This window comes from Chiloscyllium plagiosum, chromosome 17 (assembly GCF_004010195.1).
Source record: "Chiloscyllium plagiosum isolate BGI_BamShark_2017 chromosome 17, ASM401019v2, whole genome shotgun sequence".
Lineage (NCBI taxonomy): Eukaryota > Metazoa > Chordata > Chondrichthyes > Orectolobiformes > Hemiscylliidae > Chiloscyllium > Chiloscyllium plagiosum.
Genome location: NC_057726.1, coordinates 596983 through 618844, shown reverse-complemented (window position 1 = coordinate 618844; position 21862 = coordinate 596983). Strand labels below are relative to the sequence as shown.

Sequence of the window (21862 nt, the reverse complement as noted above, 5' to 3'; positions counted from 1 at the left end):
AAGTTTGTGTGAAGATTTGTAGCTCGGGTGCTCGTTGTTGTGTTTCTGTTCGCCGAGCTGGAAGTTTTTGTTGGAAACGTTTCGTCCCCTGGCTAGGCGGCATCATCAGTGCTTGGGAGCCTCCTGCGAAGCGCTTCTTTGTTGTTTCCTCCGGTGTTTATAGTGGTCTGTCCCTGCCGCTTCTGGTTGTCAGTTTCAGCTGTCCGCTGTCGTGGTTGGTATATTGGGTACCCAGCACTGATGATGTCGCCTAGCCAGGGGACGAAACGTTTGCAACAAAAACTTCCAGCTCGGCGAACAGAACCACAACATGGAGAGGTCTGCACGACTCCCTTGTCAGATCCACATGGCCCCCACTAGCCCTCACCCCACTCCTGGCATCTAACCCTACCAACACAAGAAGTGCAAAACCTGCACCCACACCTCACCTCTGTCCAAGGCCCCAAAGGATCCTCCAACCTCCAACTGAAATTTGCCTGTACTTTCACACACATCAGCTACTGTATCTGTGCACCTAATGTGGTCTCCTCTACATTGGGGAGACAGGATGCCAACTTATGGATCATCTCAGAGTTCATCTCTGGGACACCTGCACCAACCAACCCAACCACCCATGGCCAAACACTGTACCTCCCACTTCACCAAGGACATGCAGGTCCTGGGCCACTTCCATCGCCAAATCCTACCATCTGAGGCCTGGAGGAAGAACGCCTCATATTCTGCCTTGGGATCCTGTAATCACAGAGGATCAATGTGGATTTTACCAGTTTCCTCATTTCCCCTCACTCCACCTTATTACATGCTCAATCCTCCAACTTGGCACCGCCCTCTTGACCTGTCCATCTTCCTTCCCACCTATCCATTCAACCCTCTTCTCCGACCTTTCACCTCCCCCTACCTTCATCTACCTATCACCTTCCTAGCTACTTCCCACCCCCCAGCCCAACCACCCCCTCCCATTTATCTCTCAGCCCCCACCGGCTCAGAAGGGCTCATGCCTGAAATGTCGATTCTCCTGCTCCTCAGATGCTGCCTGACCTGCTGTGCTTTTCCAGCACCACACTCTTGACTCTGATCTCCAGCATCTGCAGTCCTCACTTCTCCCAGGGAGTTAGTTATGGCCTGACGTCAAAAGCCTGTCCACCATTTACAAAGCACAAGCCATAAGGAGTGTGATGGAATACTGCCCATTTGCCTGGATGGATGCAGCTTTAATGGTACTCAAGAAGCCTGACACTGTTCAGGACAAAGCCACGTGCTTGATTAGCACCACCCCCACAAGTGTCCACTCCCTCCACCGCTGATGTTTGGTAGCAGCAATGTGTACTATCCACAAAATGCACTGCAGAAATTCACCAAAACACCTTAGATAGCACCTTCTAAACCTATGACAACTTCCAACTAGAAAAATAAGGGAAGCAGATACATGGAAATACCACCACTTGCATGTTTCCCTCCAAACTATTCACCATTCTGATTTGGAAATAAACACTGTTTCTTCGCTGGCACTGGGTCAATGAGGAAACTGGTGAAATCCACATTGATCCTCTGTGATTACAGGATCCCAAGGCAGAATATGAGGCGTTCTTCCTCCCGGCGTCGAATGGTAGGGTTTGGTGATGGAAGTGGCCCAGGACCTGCATGTCCTTGGTGGAGTGGGAGGTACAGTGTTCGGTCACGGGTGGTTGGGTTGGTTGGTGCAGGTGTCCCAGAGATGTCCTCTGATATGATCCACAAGTTGGCATCCTGTCTCCCCGATGTGGAGGAGACCACATTAGGTGCACAGATACAGTAGCTGATGTGTGTGGAAGTACAGGTACATTTCGGTCGGATGTTGAAGGATCCTTTGGGGCCTTGGACAGAGGTGAGGTGTTGGTAAGGGCATTGTGGGTCAACCTACAGCAAGTGCACTGCAGCAATTCAAGAAGGCAGTTCACAAACACCTTCTCAAGGGCAGCTAAGGATAGACAATAAGTGCTGGCCAGCCAGCAACGACCATGTTTTATGAATGAGTAAATTTAAAAAACTAGAATGATTCAAGGAATTGTGGATTATAGCTCCTCAGCTTTCTGACCCACCGACTGCAATCAGTGAAAACAGATAACAGCATCTCCTCCACAATAACACTCAAGACTGGAGCCCCCCAAGGATGCATCCTCAGCACCCTACTGTTCTCCATGTACACCCAAGACTGTGTTGCCATATTCTAAACAAATGCCACTTACAAGTTCACTGATAATGCCATCATAGTAGGACAGATATCTAACAATGACGAGTCAAAATACAGAAGGGAGATAAAGGGCTTAGTGACATGGCGCAACATCAGCAAAACTAAAGAACTGATCATTAACTTCAGAAAGAAAGGAGAAGAACAAATCCCTATCTACATCATTGGCACTGAGGTTGAGAGGGTGGAAAGCATCAAGTTCCTCTAAGTGACGATAACCGACAACCTCTCTTGGACTTCCCACTTAGATACAATGGTCAAAAAGGCACATCAACACCTCTTCTTCCTCAGGCAGCTCAGGAAATCTGGCATTTCCATAATGACCCTCAAACTTCTGCAGATGCACCATTGAAAGCATACTGTCTGGGTGCATAACAACCTGGTAAGGCAACTACTCTGCCCAGGACAGTAAGAAACAACAAAAGGTTGAATGCACAGCCCAGAACATCACAGAAGTCAACCTTCCATCCATGGATCCCATTTACATGTCTCGCTGCTGTGGAAAGGCTACCAACATCATCGCACCCTAGCAATGATCTCCTACAATCTCTTCCCTCAGGCAGAAGATACAGAAGCCTGAACATGTGCACCAGCACGTTCAGGAACAACTTCTTCCCGGCCATTATTAGACTGATGAATAAACTCTGTAGCTTCAAATAATGCTGACCTAACATTGATCTTGCCTAGCGCCTCCCTGTGAAATGTAACTGTATGTCTCTGAGTCTTTTTACAAACTCTGATCTTTATATCTTTGCTTACTATGATCTGCCTGTGCCTTGTACTGATTGTAAACAAAGCTTTTCACTGTACTTTGGTACACATAACAATAAATCAATCATTCAATCAAAGTGATTAGGTTGCAGAAGTTGGGGTTTTTTTGGAGCACAGGAGAGAGGAAGTGGATTTAAGTGTACAAGATTATGACAGACTTGTAAAAGAACAGTACAACACAAGAACAGGCCATTTGGTCCTCTAGACAGCACCAACATAGCACACCTTCCTCAACTCAAAACGTTTTGCCTCTACCCAGTCTGTATCCTTCTATTTCCTGCCTATTCTTTCCTGCCTGTCAAAATGCCTCTTAAATGTAATTACCATACCTGCCTACATTACCTCCTCTGGCAGTGCATTCCAGGCACTTACTACCCTCTGTGTAGAAAAACTTGCTTTTCATATCTCAGGGAATTGTGGACCTGCACACCTAGGCCCCTCTGTAATTGATGCTTCTAAGGGTTCAGTCATTTCCTGTATACTTCCCACCAGCATTAGATCTCCCAAAATGCATCACCTCTCATTTGTCCAAATTAAACACCATCTCCTATTTTCTGCCCATGCCTCCGTATCCATATTCTGCTGTATCCTCTGGCTATCCTCCTCACTGTCCGCAGCTTTCCAACCTTTGTGTCATCTGCACTTACTGATTAGGCCTCCCACATTCTCCCCTAGGTTATATATATATTACAGCAGCATTAATCCCTGAAGAGCACCATTGGTCACAGATTTCCAGTTATTAAAACCATACTTTTACCGCTACACTCTGTCTTCTGTGATAAGCTAGTTCTGCATCAATCTTACCAGTTAGCTGCAGATTCCATGTGACTTCACTTTTTGTATCAGTCTGCTATGTTAAAGGCCTTGCTAAAATCCTTATAGACATTAACCACCATGCCCTCACCAATCATCTTTGTTACTTCCTCAAAAAGCTCAATTAAATTTGTGAGATACAACCTTCCCTGCACAAAATCATGCTGCCTATTGCTAATAGATCTATATTTGTATTTGGTTTGGAGCATAGGACATCGAAAGTGGATTTACTGAAATTGTACAAGATTATGACAGGCTTGGAAAAGGTAGAAAGAAGTTGAACTTTCCTGTTGGCTGAAGGTGCAAGGATCAGGGAACACAGATTAACGGTCTTGAACAAGAGATGAAGGGACAATGTAAAAATTACCTTCTTTAAACAGCAACCAGTAACTTACCGGAACTTGCTGCTTATTAGGCACTGCCTATGGAATTGGTGGATGGGGAGAGGTTCAATTATATCGAAAGGAAACTGGATGGGCACTGAAAGGAAATAAATTTGTGAGACTGCAGGGATTGAGTGAGAGAATGAGACTGGCTTGCTGTGCAGAGCTGATATTGAGTTGATGAATTTAATGCCTCCAACTGTGCCATTATGACTCAACTTGAGTTTAAGATTGTAGGAGGTCAGACACAACTCCAGTTAGAGTACAACCTTCAGAAGAATTGGGGAACAAAAAGCAGAAATTTTTTTTCTTTTATTTCTTCAAGGGATGTTGGCATAACTGGCCAGACCACCATTTATTACTCATCCCCAATTGTCCAGGACAATTAAGTCTCAACCCCACATTGCTGTCAGTCTGGAGTCACAGTCGGGAAGGATGGTAGTTTCCTTGTCTAAAGGACATTAGTGATAGGTTTTTCCAACAATTGACAATGGTGTCATTGTCATTATTAGATTTTTAATGAATTCAACTTCCACCATCTGCCATGGCAGAATTCTAACCCTGATCCCAGAACGACACCAGGATCTGTGGACTAATAGTCCAACTAATACCACGAGGCTGTCACCTCCCCATAATAGCGCGAGTGTTACCTGATATTTTGTGGACAGTGCTTTGTAAAATCAGTCAAAGCAAAATTTCTTTCAATATATAAGAAACAAACGAGAGGCAAAAGTAGAGATTGGGCCGCTCCAAATTGATGCAGGAAGGCTAGTGATGGGAGATCAGGAAATAGCTGAAGAACTTACTTTGTGTCAGTCTTCACAGTGGAAGACATGAGTAATATCCCAATAATTAAGGAGAGTCAAGGGGTAGAACATAGAACATAGAACAATACAGCGCAGTACAGGCCCTTTGGCCCTCGATGTTGCGCCGATCCAAGCCCACCTAACCTATACTAACCCACTATCCTCCATATACCTATCCAATGCCCGCTTAAATAGTGAAAACAGCCCCAAGTGCCTCAGTCTTTCCTCATACGATTTTTCTTCCATACCAGGCAACATCCTGGTAAACCTCCTCTGCACCCGTTCCAATGCCTCCACATCCTTCCTATAGTATGGCGACCAAAACTGCACACAATATTCCAGATGCGGCCGTACCAGAGTCTTATACAACTGCATCATGACCTCAGGACTCCGGAACTCAATTCCTCTACCAATAAAAGCCAGTACGCCATATGCCTTCCTCACCGCACTATTTACTTGGGTGGCAACTTTCAGAGATCTGTGTACATGGACACCAAGATCCCTCTGCTCATCCACACTACCAAGTATCGACCATTAGCCCAGTACCCCATCTTTTTGTTATTCTTCCCAAAGTGAATCACCTCACACTTAGCTACATTGTATTCCATTTGCCACCTTTCTGCCCAGCTCTGCAGCTTCTCTATATCCTGCTGTAACCTGCCACATGCTTCCTCACTGTCAACAACTCCTCCGACTTTTGTGTCATCCGCAAACTTGCTCACCCAACCTTCTAACCCCTCTTCCAGATGATTTATAAAAATGACAAACAGCAATGGTCCCAACACAGATCCTTGCGGAACACCGCTAGTGACGGCACTCCATGAAGACACTTTGCCATCAACTACTACCCTCTGTCTTCTTCCATCCAGCCAATTCCTAATCCAAACCTCCAACTCACCCTCAATGCCATATCTCCGTATTTTCTGCAGTAGCCTACCATGGGGAACCTTATCAAACGCCTTACTAAAATCCATATATACCACATCTACCGCTTTCCCCTCATCAACCTCCTTCGTCACCTTTTCAAAGAATTCAATAAGGTTTGTGAGGCACGACCTGCCCTTCACAAAACCATGCTGACTATCCTTGATTTGGGTAATGGCAGCCATTACAAAAGAGAAAGTACTTGAAAAGCTAAAAGGTCTAAAAATTGATAAATCTGTGGCCTGATTGGGCTACATCCTAGAGTTCTGAGGGAGGTGGCTGAAGAAATAGCGGAGGCATTTCAAAAATCACTGGGGTCAGGGAAAAGTCCCAGATGATTGCAAAATTACTGTTGTAACCCCCTTGTTCAAGAAAGGATGAAGACAAAAGATGGAAAATTATAGGCCGATTAGCCTAACCTTGGTTGTAGGTAAAATTCTAGAATCTATCATTAAGGATGAGATTCTAAATTCTTGGAAGTGCAGGGCCAAATTAGAACAAGTCAGCATGGATTTAGTAATGGGAAGTTGTGTTTGATAAACCTGTTAGAATTCTTTGAAGAGGTAACAAGTAGGTTAGACCAGGGAAACCCAGTGGATGTTATCTACCTAGATTTCCAAAAGGCCTTTGACAAGGTGCCTCATGGGAGGCTACTGAGTAAGGTCAGGGCCCATGATGTTCGAGGTGAGCTACTGGTATGGATTGAGGATTGGCTGTCAGACAGAAGGCAGAGAGTTGGGATAAAAGGTTCTTTTTCGGAATGGCAGGTGGTGATAAGCGGTGTCCCGCAGGGTTCAATGTTTTGGCTGTAGCTGTTCACTTTATATATGGATGAAGGGACTGGGGCCATTCTGGTGAAGTTCGCTGATGATACGAAGTTAGGTGGACACACAGGTAGTTCTGATGAGCTGGAGAGGCTGCAGAAAGATTTAGACAGTTTAGGAGAATGGTCCAAGAAATGGCTGATGAAATTCAATGTGAGCAAATGTGAGGTCTTGCACTTTGGGGAAAAAGAACACAGGCATGGACTATTTTATAAACGGTGAGAAAATTCATAAAGCCAAAGTACAAAGCGATCTGGGAGTGCTAGTACAGGATTCTCTAAAGGTTGCCTTGCAGGTTGAGTCCATGGTTAAGAAAGCAAATGTAATGTTGTCATTTATCTCGAGGGTTGGAATGTAAAAGCAGTGATGTGCTACTGAGACTTAATAAAACTCTAGTTAGGCCCCATTTAGAATACTGTGTCCAGTTTTGGGCCCTACACTTCAGTAAGGACATACTGGCACTGGAGCATGTCCAGCAGAGATTCACACGGATGATCCCTGGAATGGTAAGCCTAACATACGATGAATGGCTGAGGATCCTGGGATTGTATTCATTAGAGTTTAGAATGTTGAGGGGAGATCTAATAGAAATTTTCAAGATAATGCATGACTTAGAAAGGGTGAATGCTGGGAAGTTGTTTCCGTCAGGCGGGAAGACTAGGACTCATTGTCACAGCCTTAGAATTAGAGGGGGTCAATTTAGAACGGAAATGAGGAGACATTTCTTCAGCCAGAGAATGGTGGGCCTGTGGAATTCATTGCCACGGAGTGCAATGGAGGCCGGGACGTTAAATTTCTTCAAGGCAGAGATTGATAAATTCTTAATCCATAAGACATAGGAGCGGAAGTAAGGCCATTCGGCCCATCGAGTCCACTCCGCCATTCAATCATGGCTGATGGGCATTTCAACTCCACTTACCCGCATTCTCCCTGTAGCCCTTAATTCCTTGTGACATCAAGAATTTATCAATTTCTGCCTTGAAGACATTTAGCGTCCCAGCCTCCACTGCACTCTGTGGCAATGAATTCCACAGGCCCACCACTCACTGGCTGAAGAAATGTCTCCGCATTTCTATTCTGAATTTACCCCCTCTAATTCTAAGGCTGTGTCCATGGGTCCTAGTCTCCTCGCCTAACGGAAACAATTTCCTAGCGTCCACCCTCTCCAAGCCATCTCTCAAGGAATTAAGGGATATGGGGAGAGTGCGGGTAAGTGGCGTTGAAATGCCCATCAGCCATGATTGAATGGCAGAATGGATTCGATGGGCCAAATGGCCTTACTTTCACCTCTATTTCTTATGGTCTTAATAACTCTTCAAATCAATCCTTTGATCTCTTCACAGCGAAACCTGGTTTGTTGCAGCCGGAAGGCAAATCTACTCCTGTTTCAGTTCCCAGACCAACTTGAGTTGTGGCGATTGGGCAGCCCAGGGAGTTCAGGTAAACAATTATATTTTATAAAGTGTGCTGTGAATAAACAGCTTTCAGGAACAATGCAAATTTAACTTGCTGTCCAGACACTTAACAAAGAACAGTGTACTGACGAATTGGAAATGCAATACTGCACAATAGTAAACTGAAGTAAAACAGCAATAGTGCTGAATGCCACTGGTATAGTTGGCATAATGTTAACTGATGTCCTGAGTACAATGTTACCATGCAACATTGCCCTGTTGATGCCCTGGGTGTTGTTCTTGGTGCAGTATTACGGAGGGAGGATCTAAGTAACTTTAAAAAATTATGAAAAGTTTTTGCATGACTGGAGTTGTAGAATATATAAAACAAGAGTCCATTGACCAAATCATGTTTTTGTCAGTTTTTAAAAAAATGATATCCAGAAAACTATAAACGTATAAATTTGTCCCTTCAAGAATTTATCCACTTCCCTTTCAAACTTCTTTTGAGTCTGGTTTCATCACACTTAAAGATAGTATAAACAAAATCACGAGTTTTTTTTTTCATTTCAGTTCCCATTCTTTTACCAACTGCTTTATACTTGTGTTCTCTAACAGTTGACCCTTCTGTCTTCTCCATTTGTCAAAACCATGATGGTCACCTATTCTTTTCTATAGAGAATAGTCTTAGTCTTTCGGAGTGCCCTGAATTATTGGACTGTATTTTCCTAAATTCTGAAAACTGCAGAATCTGGCATTTACTCACAGACACAACTCCAGCTTTTCACATACAGTTAGCTTCACCAAGCTAGTCCTGTCCCTGGATTTTTTTCTTTTCCTGAGCTCTGATCTTGCTCAGTGGCACCAACCGTCGACCCCCAGGACTTTTTTGGATTCTCACTTCACAGATACAGCCAGTTGCTGTTGGGAATTCACTCTCGGCACATCTACATCAAATAAATAGCCTTCTCAGCATACCACTAACAGAACTTACCTTGTATTGAGCCTGATTCTGACTCACTCTGTTTCACTGTCTTCCTGTGTCTGAGATGGAAATGTGTTGCTGGAAAAGCGCAGCAGGTCAGGCAGCATCTAGGGAACAGGAGAATCGACGTTTCGGGCATTAGCCCTTCTTCCTGTGTCTGACTCTAGCTGTAACTACCAAACTGTTTTGAGTCAGTATTTAAAGCCCTGCATCAAACCTACTCTTATTCCAAGACAACTTTGAAAATAACCACCCAGCAACCATTACATACCTGGTTCTCTGAGTTACAATGCCATTATCCAAGTAAATGATGTGAATAATCTGTGTATTAAAATCAGCCTTAATCAAGTCTAAAACTTTAGTAGATTCATGTTTTTTGCTTCCAAATTCTACATTGAACTCAATTGTGTTGTGAGCACTTTTATTGATGGCTTCTATAATTATAATTGGATACAAAAAGAAATGAATTTTAATAGAATACATATCCCATACAATTTGCACCTTCGATACACTTAAAGCCTTGAGGTTTGCTTATGTCACCATTAAAAATACATTTGCCTCTTGGCCCATTTTGATACTAGTTTATCTGTTGTGATTAGATTAATTACTTACAGTGTGGAAACGGACCCTTCGGCCCAACAAGTGTACACCGACCCTCCGAAGAGCAACCCACCCAGACCCATTCCCCTACATTAACCCCTTCACCTAACACTAGGTAAATTCACCTAACCTGCATATTTTTGGACTGTGGGAGGAAATCAGAGCGCCCGAAGGAAATCCACGCAGACACGGGAGAATGTGCAAACTCCACACAGACAGTTGCCTGAGGCGGGAATTGAGCCCGGGTCTCTGGCACTGTGAGGCAGCAGTGCTAACCACTGTGCCACCGTGCTGCCCATGGATCTGTCTAAATGAGACGTGATTTTAGTGCAGACTTGAGTGCAGATGTTTATTTCCAGTCTATGTGAACTTGTTTTCATTTCATCTCATGTGATTTTTCTGTTTCTCACTGTATGCAGGGATTCCTGGAGATAGCCTTCCAATCAGCAAAAAGCCAGAGAAACTATTGCAATTAAAGAACAAGGTGTGTGGGAGGAACTGAAGGTTTTTGATGTTGATATTAGCGGTGGAAGTTTTAAACTCTGTCCAGTCTAACGAGCCTCAAGGCTGTACACCTTTGTGTTCCTATTTAATAAACAACATGCTCACATTACAAGAGACTGATTTCTCCCCTAAAATTGAAGCTAGAAGGCCTCACTGTACAAGCGATTTATGTACGCAGGGCTTACTATGTGAGTCAGCCCCGAAACACTGGGGTCAGATGATCACGTGAATTAGGAGCAAGAGTAGGCCATTTAACCCCACAAATCTGCTTCACCATTCAAAACGATCATGGCTGATCTCATATTGCCTGAACTCCACTTTCTTGCCTGACTCTCTTGCAGATCAAAAATCTAATTCAGCTTTGTATATATTCAATGACCCAACCTCATCAGCTCTCTGAAAAAACATTCCAAAACTAAAGACCTTCTCAGAAGAAATTCCACATCATCTCCATCTTAAATGGGATACCCCCATCTTTTGAAACTGTATCTCACGCTCTGGATCCCTTCATGGTGAAAACATTGTTTCTGCATCTGCCCTCACAACTCTCCTCGGGATCTCCATGTGTCACTATAATCGTCACTCATTCTCCAATGAATTTCTACTCCAATGAGTGATTTTGTTTTGTTATTTTTCTTTTATAGGGTTGTGATCACATTCGGTGCTGTGCACTGTCTCCATGTGGAACCTGGATTGCTTTCTCAAACATTTGCAGAGTCCGTCTCTATCAAGTACAGTATGAAAATGACAGTGTCATAATTCATGCGGTAGGTCAGCTATCCAGGGGTTTGTAAACTAGGGATTAATAGTGGAAGGTGTGTTTTCTTCCTGTGATTTGAGTTATGGGGATTTGGATGTTTATGATATGTGCATGCATGTGGGTAAGTGAAAGCAAGATCAGGATGCAGGAGTGAAATGGGGTGATCCAGCTGGCCTGTGTACGAATGATTTTCAGTTGCTAACATGTTTTTTAATCACATTTTGTCTCTCTCCCTTCCTGCAGGCTTCACGATTTCTGAAGGTGCAGCAGCCAGCTCATCAGTTGTTGTTCTCTGCCGATTCCACCAAACTGTTTGTTGCCTTAGATCATAGTCATATCCAGGTTGTGGATCTGGTGATGCTTAATTCCAAGCATGGACACATTCTCACGCCTAAGTCTGGTGAGTTTTCCTCTGCAAAATGCCACCAATCATTGCAATCAGTCAATAGCTTGGTGTTCAGATGTAAAAATTGTGATCTCTAAACTTGGTCATAGGAACTTGTCCACTTTTGGTTAAGTCATTCACCACAGTGTCAAGATAGTTCCTTCTGTACAATTAATTAGTGTGTAATTCCATGGTAATTAGGATTCTACATCCAGTGGACAGAATAATGTCAGGGTTTTCCTGCATTGTTCCCAACTTCCACTGAGAGATAATTCCTGAAGGTGCTGACACTCACTGGGAAATTGATTTGATTTGATTTATTATTGTCACATGTACCTGGGTACCATGAAAAGTTTTGTTTTGCATGTAGTATAGACAGATCATACCATACAGAATGCATAATGGTAATAGAACAGAGTGAGGAATTCAATGTTATGGGTGAAAGTGTGAGGTCGACATTAAATTTGAAATTTGAGCAGTTCATTCAGAAGTCTAATAACATTGGGAAAGAAGCTGCTCTTGAATCTGTCGGTACATGTGTTTAAGCTTTTGTATCTTTTACCCGATGGAAGAGATTGTAACTGAGGTGGGAGAGGTCTTTGATTATGTTGGCTGCCTTCCCAAGGAGCGACTGGATGGGAGGCTGGCTTGTATGATGGACTGGGCTCTGTTCACAACACTATGTAGTTTCTTACTGTCTTGCCCTACCAAGCTGTGATGCACCTGGATAGAATGTTTTCTATGGTGCATCGATTAAAGCTGGTAAGAGACTTCATGAAATGCCAAATTTCCTTATCCACCTGGGAAGGTAGAGGTGCTGTTGTGCTTTCTTGATCATCGCATCAACGTTGGTGGACGAGGAGATACAGTTAGTTATTGTCACTCCTAGGAGCTTAACGCTTGCGACTGCCTCCAGCTCAGCCCCATTGAAATCAATAGGGGCGTGCCCTCCACCTTCCTGAAGTCAACGACCAGCTCTTTTGTTTGCTGACATTGAGAGAAAGATTATCTTTGCATCACACAACTAACCACACCGTCTCTTTCCTGTATTCTGTCCCATCATGTTTGAGAACTGGCTTACAACAGTGGTATCATCGGCAAACTTGTACATTTAGTTAGGACAAAATTTGACCACATTCAGATATGTGCAGGGAATATAGTAAGGGGCTGAGTAAGTAACCTTGCGGGGCACTGGTGTTAAGCATTGTCCTGGAGGAGGCGGTGTTGCCTATTCTCACTGATTGCAGTCTGTTGAAGGATACAATTGCAGAGGGTGGAGCAGAGCCCTGGGCATCAGAGTTTGAAGATTTGTTTGATTGGAATTACATGTTGAAGATAGAGTTGTAGTCAACAAGTATAAACCTGATATTTGTGTCCTTATTATCTAGATGTTCCAGGGATGAGTGTAGGGCCAGGGAGATGGCTTCTGCCATGGACCTGTTGTGGCAGTAGGCCAATTGCAAGGGATGAAGGCAAGCTGGGAGACTAGAGTTGATATGAGCCAAGACTAACATCTCGAAGTGCTTCATAATTATGGAGGTTAGAGGCACGTTGCGTGAGGTTTCTATGGTACTGGGATCATGGTGGCCTTCTTGAAGCAAGTAGGGACTGAAAGGTGCTGACCCTGACTGGTATATGATTCCTCAAGATGCTGGCTCTCTGTGGGAGACAGTTGTTGATGATGCTGAATCTCGGTGAGATTCACTTCCTGAAGGTGCTAACTAACTAGGACGTAGATCCTGAGGCTGCTGATTGTAACTAGGATGCAATTCCTGAGGATGCTGATACTCATTGTGCTGCAGTGCACTGAATCACTGTGTTCGTTAAAGAGATTCTGTCTTTCTTCAATTGACTTCTTGGTTTACTTGTGTTTTAATTATTTATACCTATCATTGGGCTTTTTATCTTGAATAGCTGTTGAATCTCTTTTGCCTATTGTAGATTCCCACGAACCTGTCTACCTGTTGGCAGCAAGTGCTGATGGCAACTGGCTGGCAGCTGCAAATTATGACTGTGAAATCAATGTCTATAATTTGAAGCAACTAAAGGTAGGAACCAGAGGCCTCAGATAAATGTAAGTGCCTAGGGCAGGCAGCGAACCATGCTCAGTTATTGAGATGATAGAGATGAAATCCAGTCACAAAGGTCAGACAGCTCAAGGCCCAGGTGGTGACATCTGCTATCAATGGGAATGGGATGATACCGATGGAAAATCAAGGGATATAGATACAAAAGCTAGGAGGTAGTGATAAAGGGTGATGCCGCTCTGGGTGAGTGAGAGCATTGCTGGGTCTGGAGGTGTGAGTGTGTTGGGGTAATGCTGGGTCTGGATTGAGTGAGGGTAAAGCTGAGGTTGGTGCTCGCATACAGAGGTATTCAGGCAGGGGCTATCAGTTGTTGACATGGGATTTGAAAAGAAGTTATGTCTGGAGGGAGGAAAGGGTGTGGCATCAAATGGGAGCAGGAAGGGGAGGAAGAGATGATGTTGGCCTGGGAGGATAGTGGGGTGTCTGTTGGTCAGGCCTTTGGTTCTTTGCACTGATGAATTCCTCTTCCTTCCAGAATCACTGCACAGTTCCAGTCTATAATCATCTCCCTACTGCTATTGCCATTAATCCACATACCAACAATCTGATCGTTGTCCACACAGATCACCAGGTATGACCCAATGGAGCAAAGTGTATTTAACATTGCACCTTATTGTCAGCACTGTGAAATAATCCAAACTATGGACCTTGCTATCATATTTTGTACTCAGATTTCTGTGGAAATTCTCTGTCCACAAATTAAAAGGATGATGGGGAACAGCACTGTGTAGATGCTACATTTGGTAAGGAACAGAAAGAAAAGTGTTCCTCAGGGTTCAGTATTAGGATATTGCTCCACTTAATATCTATTAATGACCAGGACATGATTATAAGGGTATAATTTAAAATATTTCCAACTCTGAGCTCGGAAATGTTCTAAACAGTAAAAAAGTAAAGTAACAGACTTCAGGAGGACATGGACAATCAAGACAGGAAATGCGTGACAGATGAAATTGATTGCAGGAAACTATACAGTGATGCATTTTGGGCAGAAGAATGTGGAGAGGTGATACAATAAAGTGCAACTTTAAAAGACTTGGTGGTGGATGGACAGCAGCCCCTTGAGGTGGTAGAACAAGCTGGGAAGGCTGTTTAAAAGAAGCCAATAGGATAGTAATAATGGCATGATACGGAAGTAAAGGGTTCAGCTAAATCTTTTCAAAACGCTTATTAGACCGTAACTGTATGTATTGTTCTAATTCTGGACATCAGCTTTTTGGAAGAATGCCATGAACCTTTGAAGGTAAAGACATGAATCCTGGATTTTCTGAATAGAAGTGTAAGGAGATTTTTAGATTAGATTAGATTACAGTGTGGAAACAGGCCCTTCGGCCCAACAAGTCCACACCGACCCGCCGAAGCGAAACCCACCCGTACCCCTACATTTACCCCTTACCTAACACTATGGGCAATTTAGTATGGCCAATTCACCTGACCCTGCACATCTTTGGACTGTGGGAGGAAACCGGAGCACCCGGAGGAAACCCACGCAGACACGGGGAGAACGTGCAAACTCCACACAGTCAGTCGCCTGAGGCGGGAATTGAACCCGGGTCTCTGGCGCTACGAGGCAGCAGTGCTAACCACTGTGCCACCGTGCCGCCCACAATGAAGTTCTTTAAAACATTTAGCCTCAACTGAAGTATTGTGTCCAATTTTGGGCACTATACTTCAGGAAGGTTGTCAAATCCTTGGAGAGGATGCAGAGAAGATGTATTTGAATTTTTAAAAATTAATTGATGAGATGAGAATATCACTGGCTGAGCCAGTACTTTTTGCCCATCCCTAGTTGCTCCAGAAAAAGTAATGACAAACTGCCTCTGGAACTGCTGTAGTCCACATGGTGTAGGTAAACCCAGAATGCTGTTAGGGAAGGAGTTCCAGAATGGCACCAGAGGTAGGGGAATAGCTAATGTGAAGAGACTGGAAAAGCTGGGGTCATAGAGTCATAAAGATGTACAGCACAGAAACAGACTCTTCAGGGTCATTGTCCAGAGAGGAAATACGTTTAGAGTAGCCAACATTTTGAATAACATGAATAAGGAGAAATTTACTTGTGGCAGAAGGATCCAGAGGGTGCATGTTTAAGATTATTCTCAAAAGAATCAGAGTTGACTTAAGGAAACATTATCTTACATACTGAGTTGAAACCTAAAATGGAAAAGGTGGTAGAAGCAAATTCAATGAGAACTTTCAGAAGGGAACTAGGTTATAATTTAAGTGAAATGATTCACACAGCTCAGAAAAGAGAGTTGAGAGGTGTTGATGATGATTGAATAGATCTACCAAAGGGCTGACAGACCAAGAGGCTGAATCACCATTTATGATGATCCACATTTTTATTTTCTCAGATTTTTGAATTCAGCATCAGTGAGAAAAAGTACACTGAGTGGAGTCGTGCACTGCAGCAACAGGGATTGCACCAACACTGGCTTGAACGGGATACGCCTGTCACACACGTGACCTTTAACCCTAAACTGACCACACAGATTATCCTTCATGATACATACATGTTCTGTATTATTGACCAGTTGTTGGTAAGTGTCCTAGCCAGAATATGCAGCCTCCAGTCTTACTAGTAACGCCCTGCCCAGTCCAAACCAGCAGATTGCAGCTCTTGAATACATGGATATAATCTCCTGACCACCCATTCCCTGCCCACACTTTCCCCCTTCTCCTCACCTTGTTTACTTACTGTTATACTTTGAGATTCTTCTGAGATTAACTACTGGTGATCTTTTTCTCCCCCCCAACCCCCCCCAGCGTCTTCCAAATGAACAATCAAATCTTCATAACCAATCGATCCTGAAACGTCTCTCTGGAAAAGCCCGCAAAGCTGAGGAACATGCATTCAAAATTTGTAAGAAATTCAAGGTAAAATCTAAGGGACGTGGCAACATTCCTGCACAGAAATTGGCCATTTGATGTTTCAGATGTGAGCTGCTCTTGTCCTCTGTCCGTGCCATTGAGACCCTTTAATCTTTGTACATGGTGGACAACAATCCCAGATTCTGCAGTCTCTCATTGCTGGCGCTCTGCATCCAGTCCATGGTCTTGATTTTCTTCCCAGAATGTGATGCCCAAAACTGAACAGTACTTCAGATGAGGACTAGCTATTGATTGTTAAAGTTCTATCATTTACTTAAACAATACTTTCTTGCTTTGTCAGTCATTGGTAAATATCCTGAATGTGTTTTTTCTTAAAACAACTTGTCTTGCCAACTTCAAATATTTGTGTTCACCCTCCGGTCTTTCAATTCCTTCATACCTTTTAAAATTGAAACATTAGTAGCACTCTCCCCTTTGAAGGGTTCAATTTTTTTCTTCTGAACTTAAGCACAAAGGTCTCGGCTGACTGTTCAGTAGAGTTCTCAGGGTGCTGCTGTCTTTTGAATGACATGTTAAGGAGAGGTCTCCTCTGCCCTCTTATGAGTACATGAATGACAGTATTTTGAATGAGAACAGAGAAATAGATGGTGACGTCTTGAAAAATGTTCATATGACAGAGGAGGAGGTGTTGGATGTCTTAAATGCATAAAAGCGAATAAATCCCCAGAACCTGATCAGGTGTCCCCTAGAACTCTGTGGGAAGCTAGAGAGGTGATTGCTGGGTCCCTTGCTGAGATATTTGTATCATCGATAGTCACAGGTGAGGTGCTGGAAGACTGGAGGTTGGCTAACTTGGTGCCACTACTTAAGAAAGATGGTAAGGAAAAGCCAGTGAACTATAGATAAGTGTGCCTGATACGCGTGGTGGGCAAGTTGTTGGAGGGAGTCCTGAGGGTTTACATATTTGGAAAGGCAAGGACTGATTAGAAATAGTCAGCATGACTTTGTGCGTGGGAAATCATGTCTCACAAACTTGATTGAGTTTTTTGAAAAAGTAACAAAGACATTGACGAGGGCAGAGTAGTGGATGTGATCAATATGGACTTAAGTAAGGCGTTCAACAAGGTTCCTTATGGTACACTGGTTAGCAAGGTCAGATCTCATGGAATACAGGGAGAACTGACTCGAAGGTAGAAGACAGAGGGTCGTGGTGGAGGGCTGCCTTTCAGACTGGAGGCCTGTGACCAGTGGTGTGCCACTGCTTTTCATCATTTATATAAATGATTTGGATGTGAACATAAGAGGTATAGTCAGTCAGTTTGCAGATGACATCAAAATTAGAGGTGTAGTGGAAAGCAAAGAAGGTTACCTCAGATTACACCACGATCTTGATCAGAAAGGCCAATGGGCTGAGAAGTGGCAGGTGGAATTTAATTTAGATAAATGTGAGGTGCTGCATTTTGGGAAAGCAAATCTTAGCAGGACTAATATACTTAATGGTAAGGTCCTAGAGAGTGTTGCTGAACAAAGAGACCTTGGAGTGCAGGTTCATAGTTCCTTGAAAGTGGAGTCACAGGTAGATAGGATAGTGAAGAAGGTGTTTGGTATGCTTTCCTTTAATGGTCAGAGCATTGAGTCTTTGGGTTGGGAGGTCATGTTGCGGCTGTACAGGACTGGTTAGGCTACTTTTGGAATATTGCATGCAATTCTGGTCTCCCTCCTATCAGAAGAATATTATGAAACTTGTAAATCTTTTCTGAATCCTTTCAAGAATGTTGCCAGGGTTGGAGGATTTGAGCTACAAGGAGAGGCTGAACAGGCTGGGACTGTTTTCCCTGGAGCGTTCGAAGCTGAGGGGTAACCTTATAGAGGTTTATAAAATCACGAGGGGCATGGATAGGATAAATAGAGGAAGTCTTTTTCCTGGGATGGGGGAGTCCAGAACTGGTAGGCATGGGTTTAGGGTGAGAGGGGGAAAACTTAAAAAGACCTAAGAGGCAATGTTTTCACGCAGAGGGTGGGGAATGAGCCACCAGAGGAAGTAGTGGAGACTTGTACAATTACAACATTTAAAAGGCATCTAGATGGATATATGAATAGGAAAGGTTTAAAGGGATATGGGCCAAGTGCTGGCAAATGGGACTAGATGAGGTTTGGGATATCTGGTCGGCATGGACGGGTTTGGACCAAAGTCTGTTTCCGTGCTGTACATCTCCTAAGTTATCTCTCGGCTTGGCCAATAATTATCTCTCAATCAATGCAATAAAAATAAATTATCTGGTCATTATCACATTACAGTTTGTGGGATTTTTTGCTATGCCCAAATTGGCTGCCATGTTTCCAAAATCACAATTCAAAGTATTTCATTCTAGGATGATCTGAGGTTGTGAAAGACACCGGATAGAGAGAGAGTCATACAGCATAATTGGAGTTTATATTTTCGTTTATTTTCTATTGCAACTTCTAATTCCTGTTAAAAATAAATCATTTCTCAACTCTTAACTTTTGTGGGTCATTTTAAAAAAAATTTCAGAGTATATGGTGTTACTTACCGGCCCAGTGTTTGTTGTCCATCCAATCTTGCCCTTGATAAAATAGTGCTGAAAATGTGTTGCTGGAAGAGCGCAGCAGGTCAGGCAGCATCCAGGGAACAGGAGAATCGACGTTTCGGGCATAAGCCCTTCTTCAGGAATCCTGAAGAAGGGCTTATGCCCGAAACGTCGATTCTCCTGTTCCCTGGAAGCTGCCTGACCTGCTGCGCTCTTCCAGCAACACATTTTCAGCTCTGATCTCCAGCATCTGCAGACCTCACTTTCTCCTCCTTGATAAAATAGTGTTGAGCTGCAATCTTCCTAAAGTCTGTTGTTCATGACATAAGACCGAGAAATGTATTATTTTGTAAATCTTGAACTTATGCCATATATATGCTTAGATCATTAGTACATATCAAAAGTTGAAATAGTCCTAAGTACGAACCTCTGTGAAAGACAACTATATATCTCATGCTCCCTGTCCACTCACTGCACAGTTGCACATCAGTCTTTAAGGGACTGTCTGATGCAACTAATGGACCGTGCAAAACAAACATTCTGAAAGCCCAAGCTTTCTCAGTTATAATAACTTTCAAATTTCTAACCAAACTTTCCTGTTTTGAAGGTTTCACAAAACTAAACCTTTCTGCTGATGAAGAGTCATCTGGATTTGAAACATTAGCTTGTTCTCTCTCCATGGATGTTGTGTGATCTGCTGTGATTTCCAGCATCTTTAGTAATTTATTCCTCTAATTAGCTGGAGTTTGGTATAACTTATGTTGGGGAATGAGAGAACAGTGTCTCCATTTGTCTTCCCTTTACCACCTACTGACTCAATGTTCCACACTGAACAAAGGGAACTGAAGTCTATTTTAGGCACCATCCAGGGTTATTCTGAAACTAAGACACAATCGTGGTCCAGAGACAGGTTTGTTCTGAGACAGACACAAGCCAAAGAATTGGTATTTGTCCTGTATCTTGTTTTTTTTTGTTCTGGAGTAATGTTTTGCATTCAACTATAGATGTGTTCTGCATATGGTCAGATCCCCTGAACATTATCTTCTCTCTCTGCAGCCTCTAATGCACGTTGAACTTCTGTTTGATGGTTGCCTTGTGGTGGTGGAACGTCCTGTTATGGAGATCAATATGCAATTACCTGCACCAGTCCGACAGAGGAAATTTGCCACGTAAATGAATCAAGTTACTGCTGGTTCCCTTTTATTTTTTTTTAAGATCTTCCAGATTGCTCCCTGGATTGTCCTCTAAATGTTACATTGGAGTTACAAACCTGTAATATTTTATTTGAAATAAATGCTGTGTCAAACTCAAACAACGTATGTGGCCACTGGCAAATATTGATCCACTTTGTCTTCCCACAAATAGTCTGAATTTAGTCTAAAGGAGCAAGGATACTAAATCAACTCTGAATGACCTTTCAATCCTGCCAATGAAATCTCTCCAAGTGTCCCATTGTATTACAGGGTGTTGTGGAGGAGTTACAAAGTTCACTTGTTATGTCAATTCAAATTAAACCAGCTTAATGTATTTGTCACAGGATGATGTATGTATGCTATGTCTTATTTTTCTGCTCTGTGCAGCGCCTGAATTAAAGGTGCAATATAAATCCATCATTGAAACCTGAACTCTGTGTTCATGCACACCATTCCACAGCAGTACCAAGCTTATGGAATAATGCAGCTGAGTCATGGTATGTTCCAGTGGTGTGAGTGCAATGGGCTTTCCTGTAAAGTGAAGCCAGACTGTCTTAAATTAATTTTTGCTGTTAAAGTGAAATGTTGGAATAGGAGGACTCAATTCAGGGTATTGATTTAAGGAAACTTTAGATTAAGGGACTCAAATGACAATAAAGCCTGATTGGTGTTTGTAGCCAAAAGTGAAGTGGGAGAGAAGGTGCAACAAACTAGATGTGCTGCAACATTAGAATGGATAATGAGGTAGAGATTTCTGGATGACTGGGCAGGTGGTGTTGATTGTGATCAGGAGGGAAAAGCCACATAATGTCGGAACATTGTTTTCAAATGTATTGCGCCCATAGGTCTTAGTGAGTTTTGAGATTTGTAGCTCAGGTTGAGGTTCTGGATGTAGGTTTGCTTGCTGAGCTGGAAAGTTAATTTCCAGATGTTTCGTCACCCTTCTAGGTAACATCTTCAGTGGGCCTTCGGGCGAATTCCTGCTGATAATTCCTGCTTTCTCATTCAAACAGCTTCCAGCTCAGCGAGCAAATCTACATCCATTGTTTTCAAATGCAATGCATTAAGTAACAGGGAGCCAAGAAGACATGATGGGAGTAGAACATCCATGATAGATATTGTAGCTTTAGACAGGCTACAATCTAAAAGTTATGACTGCATAGGCATTGAGAGTTCGGTAAAAGGTAACGTTGCCATAATCCTAGTGGACCATAGGCTGCTGTCTCATTAGAGGGTCACCACACATCAGGTGAACCTGAGAAAGTGGGACCTGTGTAGTAACCTCAGTCACCATGAGAAATGAACCTGCGCTGTTGGTGTCACTCTGCACTACAAACTTTCTATCTGGCTAACTAAGTTAGCCAACCCTTCGATAGTTTTTAAAGTACTGAAGAGGACCATTCAACTTGCAAAGTCCATATTAACACACTTTGAGCACTAATTCCTTTGTTCAATTCCTGTTAACTTTGGTTCACCAACTCCATGTTGAATCTCTTCAGCAATCCAATTAATTAATGCTTTGATTTGATTGAAGTGGCCTCATAACTTTATTTTCTTAGTGTGTATCTAATTCACTTTTGACGTCACTGATTCTGCTTCTGCCATGCTTACAGGCAACAGGTTCTATGTTGTTACCACTCGCTATGTCAATAAAATGTCTTCCTCCCACTCACTACATCAGTAGCCTATAACCTTATCTCTTCTACTTGTAGGTTCTACAACATAGAGTCATAGAGATGTACTGCAAGGAAACAGACCCTTCGGTCCAACTAGTCCGTGCCGACCAGATATCCCAATCTAATCCAGTCCCACATCCCTCTAAACCCTT

At 43.1% G+C, this 21862-nt stretch overlaps 1 protein-coding gene across 1 annotated transcript in view; it reads left to right on the top strand.

Annotated features, from left to right (window-relative positions):
• utp4 (UTP4 small subunit processome component) overlaps positions 1-20375 on the top strand; it is a 70810-nt gene extending 50435 nt beyond the window's left edge. The window contains exons 8-16 of the mRNA XM_043706465.1: positions 8092-8188; positions 10147-10211; positions 10876-10998; positions 11235-11391; positions 13318-13424; positions 13939-14034; positions 15815-16000; positions 16227-16337; positions 19898-20375. Of these exons, the coding sequence (XP_043562400.1) occupies positions 8092-8188; positions 10147-10211; positions 10876-10998; positions 11235-11391; positions 13318-13424; positions 13939-14034; positions 15815-16000; positions 16227-16337; positions 19898-20014 (1059 nt within the window). The 3' untranslated portion in view covers positions 20015-20375. The remainder of the gene's footprint in view (positions 1-8091; positions 8189-10146; positions 10212-10875; positions 10999-11234; positions 11392-13317; positions 13425-13938; positions 14035-15814; positions 16001-16226; positions 16338-19897) is intronic.
• Positions 20376-21862: the final 1487 nt, after the last annotated feature.